Source organism: Calidris pugnax, unplaced genomic scaffold (assembly GCF_001431845.1).
Source record: "Calidris pugnax isolate Ruff unplaced genomic scaffold, ASM143184v1 scaffold27, whole genome shotgun sequence".
In the NCBI taxonomy this organism is placed as follows: Eukaryota; Metazoa; Chordata; class Aves; order Charadriiformes; family Scolopacidae; genus Calidris; species Calidris pugnax.
The window spans coordinates 10,454,954-10,475,835 of record NW_015090893.1 but is presented as its reverse complement, the minus strand read 5'-3'; the positions used below and the strand labels follow the sequence as shown (position 1 = coordinate 10,475,835).

The window sequence follows — 20,882 nt, the reverse complement described above, 5'->3', positions numbered from 1 at the left end:
GCCGCTGCCGTTGCCGCCGCGGATGGTGCGGAGGGGCCGGCGGAGAGCCGCGGAAGTGCACTTGCTGCAGCCATTTCCTGCTCCCTTTGTGCGGGCGGCGCGGAGCATCCGCGGAGAGGAGCGGACCGGAGCATCGCTAGCCCGCCGAGCGCCAGGTGAGCGGGGCGGGGGCGCGGAGGCTGCGCGGGGGCTGCGCGGCCTCACCCCTTCCCTTCTCCCCCATCCCCCGGGCTGCGCGGAGCTCTCTCCCACCCCCCCCGCGGTCGTGTGTCCGTCCGTCCGTCCCTCCCCCATCCCCGGGCGGGCTCGGAGGGGGATGCGGGGGGCAACGGCGGGGCAGGTGCCGCCGCCCCCGGGTAGCGGGAGGGCGGGAGGCCCGGTTGGGCCGGGATGTGCGGGGATGTATCCCACAATGCCTAGAGCTACCTGCGGCATTCAGCCTCCCCGCAAGGCGCCGGGGGTGGGGGGGATATAGCGCAAATCCCCTTCTTCCTTCTCGCCCCCCCCCACTCTCCGCCGCCGCATCCCGGCTCCGCACCCCCAGAACGGCTGCTGGGGGGGGGAAAGGGCCGAGCCCCGGGCGTTGCAGGCCCCACCGCGGGCAGCGGCGGCAGCGCTACCCCCAGCCGGGGTCGGGGCGATGGTGGGCGCAGGGAGGAAGGGGGGATGGAGGGGATGGAGGAGCCGCAGGCCGGGCCGGGGGCTGAAGATGGTCCCGGTGGGGGCTTCCGACCGGCGCCGGGATCACCCGTGGCGTGAAAATAGGGTGTCCCCGGGGGAGGAAGGGGAAGGAGGAAGCGACGGGGTGTGAGCCGGGGTTGGCAGCGATGGCGCCCGCAGATTCGCGCTCTGAAGCCGGGAGAAACCTTTCCCTTTCCCAAACCGCCGGGTTTCCCCTGTAAGAGCCCGTTCGGGAGGAAGGTGCGCCCCGCGGAGCCTTTCTTTGTATTGAACTTTCCACCCGAGGAGGCTGGAATTGCCTGGTGCCAGCCGCATCCCACCTGGGGATGGATGGATGGATGGATGGATGGATGGATGGATTCTGCAGGAAATTCCCGTAGGTTGGAAGGGCCGGGAAGGAATGAGGAGAAGAAAAAGCGACACAGACTTAAAAAACCCTCTCTCTCTGCCTGCTCAGGGTTGTTTTGGAGAAGGGGGAAGGGTGAGGGTTGTGTGTGCAGTCAGGGGACACAGCCAGCAGCAGAGCTTGTCCCCTTCGCCATCTGCTGCTTTCCACGGGGGGTTCCTGACTGGGGGAGGTTGATGACAAAGATCTCTTAGAATTAGGCCAAGTCGCTAAACCCTCTGTCCCCCTCCTGCCCTGCACGGATACCGAAAGAAAAAGCATCTTTTGCATGATGACGGTTGTCTGAGGTTAATCACTGAGTCACTGACCAGCCTGGTATTTTGGTGTCTGTCACAGATGTATAATTTGAGGATAATTCCTTGCAAAGGATAATTCTTTTCTCTGTACAGTTAATTATTATTAATAAAACCTGGGGGGTATGGAAAAAAACCTTTGATTTTTCTGACCAGGGTTGAGCAAATCAGACTATGCTGATTTCATGATAATACTTTTATTAACACACAGTTATCATCTGTTCATGAAAAACAGGAAGATCAGTTTTGAAAGATCAATAATTGTCCAACTATTGACAATACTGGTTTCATTTCCCAAGAAGCGCTTTAACTGTTAGCAATGGGGTTGCTTGAAAACTTGCTTTAAATTTCTCAACTATATTGGAGATGTAGTTTCCTGGACCTGCCTCATTCCTTGGCCCTCTTTGGCACCAGAAAAAAAAATATGATGAAGTTATTCTAAAAGAAATAAATTCCAAAATAATTGTGTTGCTGAGACAGAGGCAGTGTAAATGTCTGGAACATCAGCCCTAATGGAATGGCAGAAAATGCAGAGTGGAGATACAGAAAACCAGCTTCAGGATTTATGCAGTTTGGCTTCCTTTTTTTAATAGGAAGGGTAATTTCATGGTTATTAACATCTGTGTGTGTGTAGAGCAAGAGCCCAGCTCTGCCAGCCTCGCTATCCTGGCTGTGTTTATTTGTTCCTGCAAAGAACCTCCTGACTGTGGTGGGGGTTACAGCTACAAATAATTCTTACAGCATATGAGAAGGGGTTGATGACATGCATGCTAAAAACCAGGAGACTTTAATCCCACGCATTTTAGGCAAGGGTCAAACTAAGCTTCTGCAATCTGAAGTTATTCTTCTTGACTAAAAATACACTGATGGCCAGAAGCATTTATCCTCCTCTTGCTGTGAAGCAGCAGGTACCAGAAGTGCTCTGTGTTTATGCATCCAAGACATCAGTCTGCTGGGGTACTTGTTGGGCCAGGATGGTTCCTGACCACAGGTTAGATGCTATTTTGGAGTAAGAGGGAGAAGCATTATCACAGGAGCAAAAGAAGTGACTTTCTGAGGTTGCCCAGGGACTGAGCATTAGAGCTGGAGAAGAATCCCAGATCCTCAGGAGGTGACCAGAAGAAGTTTGTCTTCCCTCTCCACGTTGCCATTTCTCCAGCAAAAGTCATCTTGCTGCTCGTCTCACCCCAGGCTTGCAGAGCTTGGACCATGTCTTACTGCCAATCTTTTGGGCAATTCCTATTTTTTCTTGCCTCCTTTCCCACTCTTAGTAGCTACTGCAGCTCCAGCGTGAATGTCTGCTGTAGGAGCAGGTGAGCTGAGAGACTGAAACAGCCCGTGCCACTTCCCCAGCGCTCTCAGCTGTGCAGCTTCGAAGCCCAGCGCACGTGCATCCAACATACTCATTATGGATGCGCTTCTAAGAGTCTTCCTTTGTTCCCCCAACTTGCTCTAACAATAAAGATGTCTCTGTTCCTTTTCGCTGCGAAGGGAATGATATTGCACTGATACTTCTGGGCAAGCATTCTGGTGGGGAAGGTAGGACCTGCCCTGCAAGTTCAGACATCTGGGATGTCCATCCTCGCTCCTTCTCAAAGCCTTCCTATGCTGTCCGTCAAATCTGGCCCCCAGGATGCTGCCTCAGGGTCATCATGTTGGGAACTCTTAATACCTGCTTTGGGGTGGTGGGACTGTGCCCTGTGTGTGGACCCCTCATGGCCAGCTCCCTGCCATGTCTGGGAGCCCCGTTGCCTTGGTGTGGTCGTTTGGCTTTAGAAGGTGTAAGAGATGACTTACTTTAGAAGGTGGGGTTGCGATTGAGTTGTGGGATGGGGAGAGGAAGTTTCTGCAGCAGATGGGCAGAAAGTGTGGGCAGCACTGTACTCCTTAGCACCGGCGCTCGTTAGAAGAGGTAATCAGCCCAGTGGCTGCATCCTTCTCTGAGGTTTCACTGGGGTGGGGTTGGCTCCTGCCAGGCTCATGTTCAGTTTTGCCAAAACACGTAGGACCGGTGGGACTTTGGCCTCTCCGACCAGCGGTGGGATATGGAGAAGCAAGTAGTTTTGTGAGATGGCTCCCAGCAGCCTGCGTGGCTGCGTTCGAGTCCAGGCAGGCAGGATATGTTTCCTGTGTGTGAGGGAAAGCCTCACCCCGCCGTGCACGTGTTATGGCAGCAAAAAACCCTCATTCCTGGGCAGGGTGCTGCGCTGCTTCTGGGGCGATGTGGCCCCCAGCCCCACAGCCACATCTGCCAAAGTGCTGTCAGCAAACCACCACCGTGGGCTGACTCTCCTCTTCCCAGCACAGCCGCCCCTGCCCTGAGGCCTGGGTGGTGGATGGTGGTTAAGGCTTAAGGAGGACCTTTTGATGAATGTCCCCGGGGATCCCCATCTTCCCTGGGCTGGAGCTGCTTGGTTGCCGCCACATTACCTGATGGCTGCCCCCTTCATCGCTGGACCGAGGGGAAGAAGCTGGATTTTCCAGGGCAGCCCCAGCACGTTTGTACTAGAAACCTTCTTGCAGGAAGGTGAGGGAGGGCGGTGTGAGTCTGTGGCAGTGGGACTTCCCCTTCCGGCTCTGCCGGGCAGCCCCCGTGGTGGGGAGACACCATACAACGCCCCATGAACCGGGCCAAGCTATCGCTGATGCCTTCAGAGCCTTCCCCAGCCTTGGTACCAGTGCGCAGCCCCTCTGGGCTCTGGCGGTGGTCCCCAACCAAGAACAGGGTCCCCACCAGCCCCACAGTCACCCCAAGGAGCAAGCGAGAGGTAATGGCACAGGCAGATGGGGGATTGCTTGGGGCTGATCCTCTGTGAATGATCTGGGGTGATGATCCAGATATGCTGGCCCTGGACCAGTAGCCTCTCCGTGATACGCTCCGGCTGCGAGGTTGCTGTCTGTGACAAGAGTGCCGCGGGCATGAGACTCAGGGGAAGTCCTGGCAGACCACACTTTTCCCCGTAGCATATCTTGGTTTTGCTTTTGGGCTTAAGAAAGCTTAGAATGGAAATTCAGAGTTGCCATAAAAGACTCATCTGTTGAACCCACCAGGTCTGTGTAGTTTTTCTATCTGCATCCAGACTCTTGCGCTCTGCTCAGCCATGGCAGAGCACAGGGTGGGCCGACGGCGATTGCACCACTTGGTTTGATGCTTCCTTTTCTGTTCATGTGTTTCTACACGCTGCCTCTCTTCCTCTATTTGAGTGCAAGATCTTTAGGGCAAGGACTGGCTTAGTCTTGCAGGTTTGTGCACTGTCCTGACACCGTCATAGGGACCGTATCTCCTGGTATGGCCCAGACAGCAGCAATAATTTTGGCCCTTGAGTTGCCGAGCTCTTTGGGTGTCACAGGATTATTGGGGAAGCGTCTTTGATTATAGCAAACTGCCAACACCTTGCACAAATGGCTTTAGGATTGGACTTTGAGAAAAATGAGAAATTAGTGAACAGCCCAAATATACCCAAATAAACAGCCACAGCCCTCAGAGCTATAAAATGGAAGCTTTTTGTCTTCCCAAGACTGAAGTAGGTAATGAAGTGTGTGTGAGTGTCGGGGCTGCTGTTCTGGGAACCCAGAGGAGGGTGTGGAGGCAGTGGAGGATGGTGGTGGAGAGCGGTGGGCACCAGAGGAGGTCCATGGGGCTGGGCAAGTCAAGCTGCTCACGGGGCACGGAGCAGCCCTGGGCGCTCACAGGGCAGGGAGGAAGCTGCTTCTGCCTGCGGCATGACGGGATGTAAATATCTGGTTTTGACAGTTACTACAATTTGTAACAGGAAACGATTTTAACAGAGAGGGGTGAATGTTAACAGAATGAAATTGGAGTGTACAGGGAAAAGGCTGCTTGAGATTTATTTTTTTTTCTCCAGGCACTTGTTTCATGGTGCAGGTATAACCAGGCCTGTTTCTCAGCTGCCTGATACCTTGGGGAAGCATTTACGGAGGTGGAATGGGTTTTGCCAGGCTCATACATGTTCTTCCAACTCATGTGCAGGCAGCGATGATGACAAGAGGCACCCTCATCACCAACATGAAGTCACCTTAGGACTGCACACAGTGTGCATCCCCCTTGGCCATGGTCCTTGCTGGGTGCATGTGTGTCTATCTATGGATATCCCAAAGCCATTGTCCTTCTATGTTCCCTGTGCTGGCAAAGCAAACTTTTATTCTTGGAAACAGTGACTCAATTAAAAAAAAAAAAGGACCTAAGGGATTTGTAGCAGATAATCTGCTGAGTATGAGCGCCTGTGGAGCTGCTCTTGTGACCAAAGGAACTGATGGGATTGTACACAAGGAGGGAGCCTGCGTTGCTGTTGTATCTGGCGCTTGTGCAGACACTGCTGGAGCCCCGTGTCCTGCTACGGTGTCCGCACTTCAGCTAAAAAGTTGTAAAATTGGATCAAGCTTAGAGAAAAGCCAAAGAGATGATTAAAGGATTGGAAAACATGCTCTGGAACAAGGCAGGCCAAGAGCTCAGTCTGCTCGCCTGAGCCAAAGCGAAGGTTGTGGGGTGTTTTATTGAAAACTGTGAGTGTCTTGGTGGGAACTTTGATAATAGCAAGCTCTGCTGTCTTGCAGAATAGAGCAATAAAACTTCATGGCTCACATTTGAAACTAGACAGGCTCTGAGTGGGGAAAAAAGCACGGAGGGCGGGGAGCACGATTTGCTAATCGAATGACATGTCAATCTTTAAAGCGAGTTCTCTCTCTGGAAATGTTTAAATACAGTGGGGTGTTTTTCTAGGAGACACGAGCTCTAGGTCAGCCACAGCTATTGCACATGGATTAGGTATTAACTGGGGAAGCCCTGTGGCTGTGATTATCCAAGCGCTCAGCCTGGGTGACAGCAGCCCTCCCTCCACGCTTGTGCTCTTACGGCAAAGGGGATAAAGAGACACAGAGGTTTGTCCTGAGGTTCCCATTAGGGTAAGTGCCAGTGAGTTTTCAGAAACCTTTCCCTTTGCTTTTCATTTTGCATGCAGCTGGCACCGTTGGCAGCTCCACGGACTGGGCAGGGGACACCAAGTATGTGATAAAAACAAGGGGAAAACATTTTTAGCAGCAACTTCTTCTTTTGCTGCTTGCAGTGCCCCAGCCTGCCTGCGCAGCACTCCATCCTTTCCGGTTCACCTTTGAGAAGGCAGTTTGTTGTTTACAGTTCCCAGCGCCGTTCATGTGTGTGAGAAGGAGGACACACGAGTGTCAGCATCGGCCATACTTTTCTAATCAGGCTCTTTCAAGAGATATTTTCGACGGCGCCGCTTTGCATTTCGGAGCACACGCTTTCACTTGGGGCTGCCAAAGCTGCACTGCAGCACCCAGCTGTGCTCTGTCTCAAGCAGTTTTGCATAGAGTTAAGCAGAGAAGGGCATGGGTGGGTAGTTGTGTTCCTCTTATTCTGCTTTCCTACTCTGCTGCTGAATCACAGGAGGAGAGATGACATAGAGATGTAGGTTGAATACACAAGAAAAAGAAAACGAGATAAACCGGGATCGTGTCTCCTGCAGTACCAGCCAGTCGTGGTTCTGGTTTTGTCCTTTGGTGCTCTCCCACTCTGTCTTCTGGCTGCTGGCTGTCTGTCTGTCTATCACCCTCTCTTTTCCTTTGGATTTAGCGCAGCAACTGAACATCCGGAACCATGACCACCCATGTCACGCTAGAGGATGCCTTGTCCAACGTGGACTTGCTGGAGGAGCTGCCTCTGCCAGACCAGCAGCCATGCATCGAACCGCCTCCATCCTCCATCATGTACCAGGTACCTCCAGCTCCCAGAGGCGGTGGGGCAGGGAGGGCTGTTCCAGCAGCTCGTGCAAAGCACAGGGGCACACGGTGCTGTGAGAACTAGCTGAAAACATCCTGGGCTCACCCTGTGTTCAGAACAGATCTAACCACAAATCTGTTCCCAAAGGGTTTTAAAAGGAGATTGGTGAAGGGGATTTTTAAGGCTGAGCAAGACGTGGTGAAGTCGAAAAATGAGGACTAGAGAGTATAAACGGGAAAGAAGCAGGAGATAAGACTTGTGATAAGAGCAGAAAGTTCTCAGCGATGTTTTATGACGCACATGTTCCTGTGCTTCCTTTTTATGGCAGCGCACGCGTCTAAGTAGGTCAAAATCAGAGGTTCTGCCCGGCTTTGGCCAGTCTGTGCCGCCGGCACAGCTGGGGCTGCCGGTCGGGGGAGCCGATGGCGGGCGAAGGGAGGGCAGTGGCTACGATGGCTTCTCTGCCTTGAAGAACTGCAGCTGCAGCTGCAGCGGCGCTGGCCCAGCAGAGCTTGGCAGGAGCCCAGGGCAAGGCTCAGCCTCCTGCTTTTTTTCTTTAGCATCTGCGGTGGGATGCCTCGCTCGGCTGCTGGGCCACCACCCCACACCCTGCCCCGCAGCACACACCCAGGGTTAAATATAACGTGGGGTTACTTTCCCTATCCTGCTGCTCCTGAATTCACGATTTGCCCACGGCAGTGTATAAATACACCCGCGCAGTGATTGCCCTCCCATCTACCCAGGGGTCTGAAATTACAGTATCTCTTTCAGCAGGTCAGGCTGCGGGCTCCTTCAGTAGCACTGGTATCTCTATGGGTTATCGGGCCCAAAGGCAGTTCTGGGCAGCTCACATTTCAGCTCTCCCTGGAAAATCTTGATATCGTTTTTGCTTATCTCCTCTTTAAATCATTTTTACTCTTTGCTGGCTCGTGTCCTCTGTGCCGCCGGCACAGCTGGGGCTGCCGGTCGGGGGAGCCGATGGCGGGCGAAGGGAGGGCAGTGGCTACGATGGCTTGGCAGGAGCCCAGGGCATGGCTCAGCCTCCTGCTTTATTTTTTTTTGCATCCGCGGTGGGATGCCTCGCTCGGCTGCTGGGCCACCACCCCACACCCTGCCCCGCAGCACACACCCAGGGTTAAATATAACGTGGGGTTACTTTCCCTATCCTGCTGCTCCTGAATTCATGATTTGCCCACGGCAGTGTATAAATACACCCGCGCAGTGATTGCCCTCCCATCTACCCAGGGGTCTGAAATTACAGTATCTCTTTCAGCAGGTCAGGCTGCGGGCTCCTTCAGTAGCACTGGTATCTCTATGGGTTATCGGGCCCAAAGGCAGTTCTGGGCAGCTCACATTTCAGCTCTCCCTGGAAAATCTTGATATCGTTTTTGCTTATCTCCTCTTTAAATCATTTTTACTCTTTGCTGGCTCGTGTCCCGCGAGGGGCTCGGGGTCCAGCCCTATGGCACAGCCTCCTTTCACGGCCACGAGTGTGTGCACACAGCTGGGCCTAAAAACCTCCTCTAAACTGGATCTGGAGATATTGGCCAAGCCTATTTCCTCACCATACTTGCTTCGTATGTAGCCCTCTCCCCTGCTAGCCAGAAATGCATATGCAGCCTCAGCTTTTGTTGTCACATTTAGTCACGTGCGATGTCCCAGAGGCACCAAGAGTAGCCCCTGTGGCCACAGCTCTGTGCTCCTGGCTTCACTACTCAGGAAATCAGTTATTGAGGTGAACACGGTCGCTACAATACTAATGTCACTGCCAGGAGCAGCTCTGGGTGCCTGGGACTTCTGTTCACCCTCCAGCAGATACCATCAGCCAGCCTCGGCGGAGGAAATTGCCCGAGCACGGAGCGTGTGAAGGAGCACTCGGCGTGGAGAGGCCCAGGAGCTGCTTTTTCATCCCCTGCCCTGCTCTGCGCTTCCCAGCTCCCCTGTCCCAACCCAAAGCAGTAGCTCAACTTCCAAAACAACTGGTGATCCCAAAGCATCTGCATGCAAGAGCAACCCTAGCGCTCATAATAGGGCCTGGATGAGTGCTGACTTTCATATTTATGTTTTCCAGACATCTCGTTCCCTGCCCTTTCTGTGTGTTTATTTTTTGCAATTCCTGCTGACAGGATGTGGTCTTCCCCTAGCAGCCAGGGCACAAACAGACATTAATGAGGCCACATCTGTCTTTGAGTTACCAAGCTAAAATCCTTAGAATAATTGCTGGAGGTTTGCTCTCTGGTGTGGCTGCAATTCCCTGTAACTGATCCCCACCTGGTCTGGCTTGATTTTACAAGTGTTTGTCGGTCTTGATTGCCATATTTTCACACATAAAATCGGCAGGATTTCCTCTAAGGAACATGTGTGATTCAGAAGCATCTCAGGCCGCATGCATGAATTGACTTCAGACCTAGCGGTGCAGCACCTCAAATCATTCATAAGCTGCTCCCCTGCCCCAGGAACCCTCCTGATTCTGCCTTTTTCCAACACATCCCTTGCTGGACTGTTTCAGGTGAGCAAGCCACAAGCTGTATTTTAATCCCCATCTCTCCATTTTACCCATAGGCTAATTTTGACACAAACTTTGAAGACAGAAATGCCTTTGTGACCGGCATTGCCAGGTACATCGAGCAGGCGACGGTGCACTCCAGCATGGTGAGTCCCCCGGGCGCTGCCCCAGCGATGCCGAGCCTTCGGTGCGTGCCCTGCCCCAGCAACACCTCTCTGTCTTTCAGAATGAAATGCTGGAAGAAGGCCACGAGTACGCCGTGATGCTTTACACATGGAGGAGCTGCTCACGAGCCATCCCCCAGGTACTCAAGCCCTTCCCAGGCAGGGATGTTCCCAAAGCACCTAGTTGGTTTTGTCTTCAGCGTGGGTTAGTTTGAACTGAAGGCAGAAACACAAAAAAGAACAGAGAAGACTGAAGCAGATAGCAGGGTTGAAAAGGGAGATAACTGACTCTTCAAATTGTCCTCTCCCCACCAAAATCTCAACCACTGATCTCAGCAGCTGGTAGCCATTTCAGAAGCAGATCTATATTGCCACCCCAGTAAAAGGCATCTGCTCTGCACTCTCGTGTAGATGAAAGCTCCATCCCTGACACGTCCTGGCAGTGCCTCTGAGCTCAGCCACACTTGCCACAAGCCGACTGCCTTCTATACATTTCCTGGTTTCATGAGCCCTGCAGGACCAGCTTGTTTGTCCTACAGCTGCCAACAGGGCTGAGCTCACCACCGCTCTGGTCCAGCGTGGCACTTGGGATAGTGCTGTGTTTTCTCATTTGGGTCTTCATCCACTTCTTGGTCTGGAGAAAAGGTAGCCTTTTTCTTTAATTAAAACAGTGTGGTTATTTCCTCCCTGGTGCACCATTTGAGTATTTTTCTCTGTCACGTTGTGGGGAGATGGAGTTTGCTTCAGGCAAAGGCAGTTAGTTTTCGGAAGTTGAGAGCAAAATCATCAGATCTGGTTTATATCACACTTTCCTGATACCATTGTATGGTATCGTACCATTACATGGCATTGGGAACTTCAGCTTCAGTTAAAAATTGCTCCAATGTTGAGTGGGACTCCTGCGTTGTGTGAAGAAGGGAGCCCAGGCAGCCTGGGATGAAAACAGTGGGTCCTCCCAAGATGTGGCAGACTCAGGCTTTCCCTCGCTTGCACAGAGCTGATCAGGCAGCTGGGGCAGGTTTCAGCATCCTAAACTGCTGCCCAGACTCTGGGGTACTCTCTCTGCTCCCTCAGGAGCCCCAGAATTGTAGGTGTTCTGTGAGGATGCATGAAGGAGCACTTCGATATGCCAGAAACGTTTCCCCAAATGCCCTTTTTTGCTGCTGATACACCTGAAGGTCCTGATCTACCCCGACATTTAATCATTCTCCTCCTCTACTGTTTGTTCTCCTTCAACTGTTTTCTAGCCCTTCTCTCTTTAGCCTGAATTTTAGTGGCTTCATCCTGAAAACACACCTACAGGCATGAGTAAGGTTGCCCACGTGGCCCAGTGATCATGATTCAGGCTCCAGCTCGGAGCTTGTCTTCTGCAATTTGAACGCGTGCTGGATCACTGCAGAATTGCCGACTGACAAAGTGTCGGGGCGGGTGCAGAGCAATTCCATTAACCCTACAGATAAAAGGGTTTGCAGCGCTTCCATGGAGCCAGGAAAAAATATTTCCACATGGCTGACAATGCCCATGGTTGTAATTCCCCAGGAAAGGTCAAACCTCAGTTCCCCTCGGGTTATGCTCTGCTGATGGTCTCATGAGACCCAGCCATGGGGATGTTTCTGCTGCTGATTGGATATTTGCTTATCTCCCATTTATATTTCATGCTGTGCTGCTGTTGCCTCTCCTGGCTGTGCTAACAGAAGGCAGGCCATGGCTGAGCTGATGGCAGGACAGCGCTACAGATCATCTATTTTGATGTTATAGTGTCCTCCCACCCTGGTCAACCCCGTGACGTTTGTGCACAGCTTGTGGGGTCCCTGCTCTCTGCCCCATCCTCCCCCCGGGGGCTGCAGGCAGTGCTGTGTGTGACAGAGGGACCAGACAACACCACAGCAGAGGGTTCATTTACAGATGCACCAGATTTGATCTTGCGATGACCCCTGTGGTTTGCTGTGGGGCACATGGCTATGGCTGGGAAAGTCCTGTTCTCAGTCCCTCAGCCATGTACACCTCCCTTTCCTACCTCTGGGACCACGGTTTGACAGGTGAAGAACAGAGCCTACACCCAAATGTGCACACACTCTTTCCTACTCCGAGCTGCATCATTGTGGCCATCAATATCGCCTGGCTGCAGCATGAAACACCATGGCAGGGACATTAGATTCCCCACTGCAGAAAGGGCAAAGCTACTTTTTCATCTTCCCCCACGTAAACCCGGCTGATTTGTCCCCTCACGCCCTGTGGATCAGCTGCTGGGCTACTATATTTGCACCAGAGCTGTCAGCCCCGTCACAGCCCTGTGTTAGCAACAACTGGAAACAAAACCAGAGTAGGACAGCAGCTGGGGTTTTCCCTAAAAGTTTGGTAGTGACTCCAAGTAACTGTTTAGAAATGACATGGATGACAACTGAACAAGTCCTTAAGTTTAGCTTCCTAGGATTCCAGTGAAGGTGACTCACTTCACTGCTGCTAGCCACATACAAGTCCAGGGATTTTTAATGGGGCTTTGACAGAACCAGAATCATTTCAGTGAGGCTAAAACAGAGCCATAGCCTGTAGCCTCGTGTGGCCATGGGACTTTGCAACACAGTCTCAGACAGCTTTATGGTATAACATTCCCACGTTGTACAGCAAGTCCAGACTCTGTATTGCATATGTTCTATCCCAGACAAATGCATGAGAAGACTTTTATTTCTCAGAGTCAAGATTGTGCCTATTTATAATGCATGGAGAGAATTTCACATCTGAGAAATAGCCCCTTCTGGTGCTACCTATTGCCTTGAAACCAAGCTCCCTCTTGGGTCCCTCCATTGTCCTCAGATGGGGACAGGATTCACTGTGAAACAAGCAGAAGATGGTGGCTGCTGCAGTCCACAGCCGTGTTAGAAACTTTGAAGCTGATGAGGATGATCTGTCTTTGTGACACAGGTGAAATGTAATGAACAGCCAAACCGCGTGGAGATTTATGAGAAGACGGTGGAAGTCCTGGAGCCAGAAGTTACCAAGCTTATGAAGTTCATGTATTTTCAAGTAAGTGGTCATGGAAGGAGGCAAAAATAATTTATAACTTTGGTGTTAATTTATACTAAGCAAGGCTGTGCTGTCCTTGCCTGCCAGGACAGCCTGAAGAGCCCCTGAGCCCTCTTGTAGGTCCTTGCAGCCACCAGCAGATACCTGAGACCTGTCCAAAGCAAAATCTTTGCCGTGTCCCCCTTGTTGAGCCCCAAAATCTTGTACACAGGTTGGGAATGAGCACACCACAGCTCTTGAAGTTCATGGAGGATGAGAGCCCCCCTATGGGTGGCACAGGCTCCTGTTTTCCTGTTTTTCTGTGGATGTAAAGAGCTGTGTCTCCACCAGAGCCAGCTCAACTTGCTCTTCTGCTCTTTCCTCTGAAGCAAAGCCAGGAAAAGCTGAGGGCTGGAGGTGCAGCTGGTGCCCAGGGGTGGATGCAGCCACGCAGCTGGACATCCTCCTGCTGTGCCAGCAGGAATAGGGATGGGCTCACCGCCCCCTAAACTCGGGAGTCATCTGGCAAAGAACACCAGAGATTAAATTTAGCAGTTGCTATGCTTGAGGCACTTACAAAATAGCGTGCTTAGATCCTGACACAGCAATGACCACGTGGCAAACACAGAGCTGCTGTGGGCACCAGGGACCTCTCCTCATCACTGCCTGCATTTATAACTACCTGCAGATGGGTTTCTCTAGTGTGCTTAGGTTTTGTGTCCTGTCAGGTCCTTATGCCCCACCCAAAAAACTGAAGCCTGATTTTATAGAACATGCCACGCTCAGTGCAGGCACAAACAGAGGGTTCGAGCCCCTCTCCTCCTCTCCAGCACTGAAGATGTGTGTCTGCAGAGGTTTGCAATGCTGCTTCATTTCATGGTGACAGCAGAGAGGAACCCTGGAGCCTCCATCCCCAGCAGAAAAAATGCTTTTGCTAAAGGAAAGAGGTGGTGGGTGGGTGGAGAAGGGTCCCATCAGTGGCATGGTGACCACATGAATTGCTGCTGAGATGATGGTTGGACTAGATGATCTTGAAGGTCCCTTCCAACCTAGATGATTGATTCTATGACCCTGTCCCACTGCCTTCCAGCGCAAGGCCATCGAGCGGTTCTGCAGCGAGGTGAAGCGCCTGTGCCACGCTGAGCGGAGGAAGGACTTTGTCTCAGAGGCCTATCTCCTCACGTTGGGCAAGTTCATTAACATGTTTGCCGTCCTGGATGAGCTGAAGAACATGAAGTGCAGTGTCAAAAATGACCACTCCGCCTACAAAAGGTGAGAGGGGGCGAAGCAGCGGGAGTGGGGATGGGACAGTGCCTGGCCTGCAAGGGAGAACCTGGTCTGCCCAGCGCAAAAGGTGAGAGGGGGCGAAGCAGCGGGAGCGGGGACAGTGCCTGGCCTGCAAGGGAGAACCTGGTCTGCCCAGCGGTGAGGTCAGGTGGACATCAGGAGGCTGGAGGCTGGGTTTCTGTGCTGTTGTAGGCTCTTTGTGAGTTTAGGCAAATCTGTGAGCCCCGCTGTGTTTCGGTTCCCTCTTGGTAAAAGAAGGAGGGAGCGGAGCTGTGCTGCAGGGGGGCTGTGGGGCTGCTGTGGACAGTGCCTGGCCTGCAAGGGAGAACCTGCTCTGCCTAGTAGTGAGGTCAGGTGGACATCAGGAGGCTGGAGGTTGGGTTTCTGTGCTGTCGTAGGCTCTTTGTGAGTTTAGGCAAATCTCTGAGCCCTGCTGTGTTTCGGTTCCCTCTTGGTAAAAGGAGGAGGGAGTGGAGCTGTGCTACAGGGGGGCTGTGGGGCTGCTGCGTTGCAGCTGCAGGTGCAACAGGGAAGATGGGTGGCGAGAGCCTCACGCTGGGTGAGTGATCCTTGGTGATGTTGGATTTCTCCCTTCCAGAGCTGCCCAGTTTCTGCGCAAGATGGCAGACCCCCAGTCCATCCAGGAGTCTCAGAACCTCTCCATGTTCCTGGCAAACCACAACCGCATCACACAGGCAGGTCCTTTTTCCTCTGAACCTGTTAACCTTTCTGTGGGTAGAGAGAGGCAATGATCTCGCCAGGGTGGACATCAGGAGGCTGGAGGCTGGGTTTCTGTGCTGTTGTAGGCTCTTTGTGAGTTTAGGCAAATCTGTGAGCCCCGCTGTGTTTCGGTTCCCTCTTGGTAAAAGAAGGAGGGAGCGGAGCTGTGCTGCAGGGGGGCTGTGGGGCTGCTGTGTTGCAGCTGCAGGTGCAACAGGGAAGATGGGTGGCGAGAGCCTCACGCTGGGTGAGTGATCCTTGGTGATGTTGGATTTCTCCCTTCCAGAGCTGCCCAGTTTCTGCGCAAGATGGCAGACCCCCAGTCCATCCAGGAGTCTCAGAACCTCTCCATGTTCCTGGCAAACCACAACCGCATCACACAGGCAGGTCCTTTTTCCTCTGAACCTGTTAACCTTTCTGTGGGTGGAGAAAGGCAATGATCTCGCCAGGGCTGAGAGTGCTTCAGACTGGCCTATGGCATGTTTGTTGGGTCCTTGCCATCGACTCTGCTGATTTTGGGGTCAGGCTGTATAATTCTATCCATATCTCCTTCTCAGGAGTTACCCTGGGTGGCTTTGAAGGTCTCTTTATGTCAAGATAAGGATTAAGGTTTAAAAGATGGAAGAAGAGCTCTCGGGAGGGTTCTCAGCCCAAAATTCTTCCCATTTTCCCCAGTACATCCATCCAGTCCACCTCTGTGACTGCATGGGGACTGCAGATCAGACCCAGGGCCCTCCACACTCCACAGGCTCTAGAAGCTTCTGCTAATTAGGTATAACATTGCTCAGAGACAAGAGAGAGTCAGAAAGTCTGCTTCTGGGGCATCTTTCTTTGCATCTCACCATCTGACATTTGGCTGTTGTGATAAGTCTGAAGGGGAGAGCTGTCCTGCAGAAGGAAGGTTGTTCCTTACCCATGATACCATGAGGTCAATCTGCTGTCTGTAACTTAAGGAAAGCACACAGATGAGGTTTGGAGAAACCTCTTATCATTCTACTCTTAATCCTTCAAATATGTTTCTCCACTGGTTCCTGCTGTTCCTCTGTCCATGTGGATAATGTGGCTCCTGTTGCTGTTTCAGTGTCTGCACCAACAACTAGAGGTTATCCCTGGCTATGAAGAATTGCTGGCTGATATTGTCAACATCTGTGTGGATTACTATGAAAACAAGATGTATCTCACGCCCAGTGAGAAGCACATGCTCTTAAAGGTGAGACTCAGCCGTGCTTATTGGGCTGGGTGCTTGTGTAGTTTCACTTTTTTTTTCAGTAAAATGAAATTCCTTCCTGGGACAATGTTTATCTTTATTTTCTTTATTTTTTCCTGCTTTGGGTTGGCATGTATCCCTTCTCTGCAGGGTCAGCATCCTTTAGACAGGAGTTGCTATAAGATGGGAAGGTTCTCCATGTGCAGCAGCAAAGCTGCCTTCCTCCTTTCCTGTTTCCCTTCTGGTCTCTGTTACTTTGTGTCATCTGCTGCAATACCTCAATCCTCCCATTTTCTCCTCTTTCACCTCTTCTTTGTAACTGAACAGATTGCTTGTTGCCATGGGTCAGAGATTTCCCATCCCAATGCACTGAAATGTCCTCTCTGTCGGGCAGTGCCATGAGCTGCCTCTGTTCCTGCTGTAACTTGGACCTTCTCCCATCATTTCTCTGCTGTCCTTTCTGGCCTTCTCCCATATTCCCATGTGAACATTCCCAACAGTAATTCCCTGCAGACGCAGATCCTTCTAGGGTTGGTTCTAAAGAGCCCTCAAGATGAACAAAGTATCTGCCTGTTTTGTATATTTGTCCTTATTGTAAGTCAGTTATTAGAGTGATTGCAGTCACTATTACCATAAGAACTTCATTACCACAGTATGAGTCAACTAAGGTTCTTTGAAGGATAATGTGGGTAGTTTGAATATCTGTAATGATTAGTACTGAATTAAAGGGGAAAAAAATCAATCCAGGATAATATTATAAATGTTTTCAATTTTTCTCTGGTAGTAAATGTTCACCTTTGGGTGGAGAAGCCTTTTGGGTTGTTGTTATGTGGGAGAGAGGAGGAACAAATTACTGCAGTGAGTGTCATGTGTTTTTGCACAGAAAACAGAAGCAATCCATCATGTGTCCTCTGTCTACCGTGTACATCTTCCAGATGTGTGTACGTTTTATACAGTCTTCTCGTGAGTGTCAGGTGGTACAGGAGCCTGAAATGATCTTTTCTTACGTTAAGTGATGGAGAACTGTCTTGACTTGTGCTGCTGACTTCCAGCTAATGAAACCTGGCCTTTCTGTTCTCTCCAGGTGATGGGGTTTGGCCTGTATCTCATGGATGGGAATGTCAGCAACATCTACAAGTTGGACGCCAAGAAGAGAATCAACCTTAGCAAAATAGACAAATTCTTCAAGGTCAGTGACCTGACTGGGTGAGGCTGGAGTTTAGTGCAGACGGATGAATTAGCGACCCGTACCATTGCACGTGCTGCCAACAAAAAAAAAAAAAGCAAACCGCAAAAATCATTTACAGGTCCAAAAAACCCCAAACGGTTGAGAAACTATCTATGCTGAAGGATGAGGGATGGGATTGCTGTGAGGGTGCGTGGGCACAGAGCTGCAGCACGAGCGAGACGAGCGATGCCGGCTCTCGGTGCCAGCGGGGCTGTGGATGTGTGAGTGATGCCCGGGGCTGGCTCTGCTCCCACGCTGCTGGCACTGGAGCTGGTGGGCACTGAGGGCCCTGCACGTCCTTGCTGGGCAGCCAGCAGCTCTGAGGTTGCTTCCAGCCAAGGGGCAGCGAACGGTGACGGCGCGTGGGATATCTGTTTTGTGGGCGAGGGAACGGTGTGCCAGACTGACATCGCTTCTATCTCTTTGCACATTTTTGAGGCAGGTTTTGCAGCCTCCCTGGGGAGCACCGTGCTTTCAGACACTGGCAAGCCTGGCTGTTTTTGTTGAGGTCTGTGTGGGTGATGGTTGCACTCGCCTTTGCTCCAGTGAGCTGCTGAGCTGAGGGACAGGGGACGCAGCCTGCCACCCAATGTGGCAGGCAGTCTTATTTCATGTATAAACCATGCTCCCTGTAGGAAAGAAAAAGCTTCTTGTGGAGCTTGTGTTGGCTGGGACTTGGAGGTGCTCAGCCAGTTCCTCAAAGGGCTCATCCGGTGGTTTCATGAACCATTTTTGTCTTATCTGAGATCCAGGTTTTGGGGAAAGGCCCACGAGAACTGGATGCTCCCAGTGACAGAGTGGGAAGCAGCCGTGCAGCCTCCCTCTGCCCATGCACATGTCCACCCCAGCCCTGGGCTGGTCCACAGCTGAAAGCCAGGCTGCATTGCCCTGGGGGCACTCAGCACGAGAAAGGTTTGGGATAACCCTGTCTGCTTTCCCCCAGAAATCTGGTACGTGTGAGGCACCAGCCAGTAGCAGCAGATGGAGAGGGCATCTGCAGCACTTGTGGGGGGAAATGGCACCTCCTTTCCATTGCTTCTGCACACAGGCTGGGTCTAGGAAGTATCTCAGGTTTGGGGCAGGTCAGGTCTACGAGGCATGGTGGGATCTGGCAAGGGACAAATGTTTTGGCAGCAAAGAATTACAGTATAGCAGGAGAATAGCAGAATAACTTCCCAGATGGAGCAAGTAGTTTTCTTTTAAGTCTACTGAGCTTCAGCAGTCCTTCCAGAGTCCTTTTGCCTCCACTGTATTAGTCTTTCTCCTGAGATGGAAAGATTAGTTTTTGTTACAAACATTTGCTCCACATCAGCGAAAATCAGATGATGATGATTTTGGGGGGCACTTCTTCCCCATCACTCTTTCAGCAGAGTGGATTCTCCCTGCCGCTTTACCCAGAGAGCTGCTGAGGAGCCTGAGCGAAGAGGTCGGTTGTGGTGACAGGACAGATGCCTCCCAGATTATTGTCCTGACTTGCGGTTTCTAGATGATGTGCTGGGTCTGTGCAAGGGGAGGGAACTGGTTCCATGAAAGGCTGGTGTACCAGCTGCTGCATCCTCACCCTGAGCAAGTGGGGGCCTATTTACCCCAATTTGCATCACCTCCTGGAGACAGCTCTGAGAGCAGGGCTTGAAGTGCTGCATATTCCACTACGGGCAGACACCATAACCTCATGGACAGGGTGATAATGAGGTGGTTGAATACCCTCCAGTCACTGGGGAGACTGCTGCAGACTGCAGCTCTGCAAAGGTGATTTATCATGCCATCCCTCGGAGTCTTCCGAGTTTTCCCTCGTTGAACTTCGCTAATTCAACCAAATCTCAGTTTAAATCAAGCCCTCAGTGTAATCTGTAGAGTTTGGTCATCTTGGTGCATTCAAAGAGATTTGCTGTTCATTGCAAAGGGCTGTGAACCATCAGAGAAACAGGTAAAATATCTTCTGTTGAATAGAATAACTTTCTCCTTTCCAGCTTTTTTCCATTTGCACTTCTCCAACATCTGCTGTGGTCTCACCTAATCAGTTAAGTACCACTCCAGACTATCAGATCTCAATACGAAAAGGCCAACTACTCCTGTTACTACATCTGCTTATTGCCTTCTGATTAAATTTCTAGCGGATTGACCAGGAATTTGAGTCGTGAAAATGAACTACCCCTTCATTTAAACCTTTTATGAAAGAGCCACTGGAAATCCCTGATGACAGCATTACACATCCTCCGCACAAGTCAGACTGAGAGGAGAAACGTGATAATAGGACAGGGAATTTGCTACCATCTTCTCTGAATTTTTAGGCAAGGCTTTTGTAGCTGGGTGAAGTTGGAGCTTCATATTTTCTTGAAGAAATGTCGGTAGCTCTGGGTTGAATTTTGGTTGCAGCTGGAAGGTTAGTGAAGCAGGGACCTGTCTGAGCTTGAGGTACGTTCTGTGCACTTTGAATTTATTTCCCATCCAAATCCTCCTGAGACGTAAAGGGCCAGTAAAGCCATGTTATATTGCCTGTGTCTTTCTCTTCCTGGAGAAGTTGTAAGACACGTCACTAGCAGCCGCAGTGCCAAAGTACAGTCTGGGGAAAGATGCCACCTCCCTGGGAGTCCAGGCAGCACAGCAGCCTACAGCTCTCCTCCAAAGGGAGCTGTGGCAACTTGCTGCCAAAATGCCAACATGCTGGCTTTTCACCCCTCTGTTCTCTTGGAGGATTATGGTGGGAGGCAATAAGCCCTGCTTCTCTCTTTTTGTTGTAAAAAGAGCCTTTCCTCTGTCCTTTTACAGCACTGAACCATTCTGGCCATAACCAGCCTGGTATCAGCGAGTCCTGGGCTCCAGAGCACTCACAGGGAGTGATTTTCCTCACACAAAAAGCCTGTGATCATTTTTGGTCGCTTCCTAGGTGTGAAATGACCCTGGGTCCAGGTTTGCACCTTGCTTTAAACAGCCTGACACTTTCCTTAGCTTCAGAGATGCAGGATGCTGTTTCACAGTCCCTTGTGTTGCGCTGGGGCCACGGGCTCGCTCTCCGCCATGTTTCAACCATCTTTTGTTTTCTTTTCCAGCAGCTGCAGGTGGTTCCTTTATTCGGCGATATGCAGATAGAACTGGCCAGATACATTAAGACCAGTGCTCACTATGAGGAGAACAAATCCAAGTGAGTGCCTGCCATAATGTCTCTTGGCTTCTGTGTGTGTCCCGAAAAGCCGTGGGAGCCGCAAACTCTCCGGCGTGCGTGAGGTCTGTGCACGGGTGCCCGTGTGTGTCCTTGTGAGGTGTGAGTCCTGGTGTGCCAGCTCTGTGTGCACGTGTCCCTGTCCCTGTCCCTGCATGGGAAGCTGTCCTCGCCAGCCCCTGCCTGCTGGTGGGTGCAGAACCTCCATGTTAACCGTACCCCCGTGCCCAGGCGGGGAGCGGGCATCGCCTGTCCCTCCCAAGGGCTGGGAGGGTGCTCGGTGGCCGGCACTGGGTGGGAAGGCAGGTGGCACCTGGATGGGGGACAGCCATGGAGTGCTTGCGAGGTGTGTGAGTGCGAGCGGCGCGTTCCTGCTCTGGAGAGATTTTAATCCACGTTTTTCATCTCAGGGACAAAATCCTCCAGAGCATGAAGGCGGCAGCGGACCTCTCTGCAGTAGCCAGGGCGT

The 20,882-nt window shown here is 51.8% G+C and overlaps 1 protein-coding gene across 1 annotated transcript in view; it reads left to right on the top strand.

Moving 5' to 3' along the window:
• The first annotated feature begins 6 nt into the window (after positions 1–6).
• Positions 7–20,882, top strand: part of CYFIP2 (cytoplasmic FMR1 interacting protein 2) — a 60,056-nt gene continuing 39,180 nt past the window's right edge. Inside the window, exons 1-10 of the mRNA XM_014948048.1 lie at positions 7–155; positions 6,992–7,132; positions 9,701–9,790; positions 9,871–9,948; positions 12,731–12,832; positions 13,902–14,083; positions 14,697–14,793; positions 15,900–16,028; positions 17,110–17,214; positions 20,304–20,395. Of these exons, the coding sequence (XP_014803534.1) occupies positions 7,016–7,132; positions 9,701–9,790; positions 9,871–9,948; positions 12,731–12,832; positions 13,902–14,083; positions 14,697–14,793; positions 15,900–16,028; positions 17,110–17,214; positions 20,304–20,395 (992 nt within the window). The 5' untranslated portion in view covers positions 7–155; positions 6,992–7,015. The remainder of the gene's footprint in view (positions 156–6,991; positions 7,133–9,700; positions 9,791–9,870; positions 9,949–12,730; positions 12,833–13,901; positions 14,084–14,696; positions 14,794–15,899; positions 16,029–17,109; positions 17,215–20,303; positions 20,396–20,882) is intronic.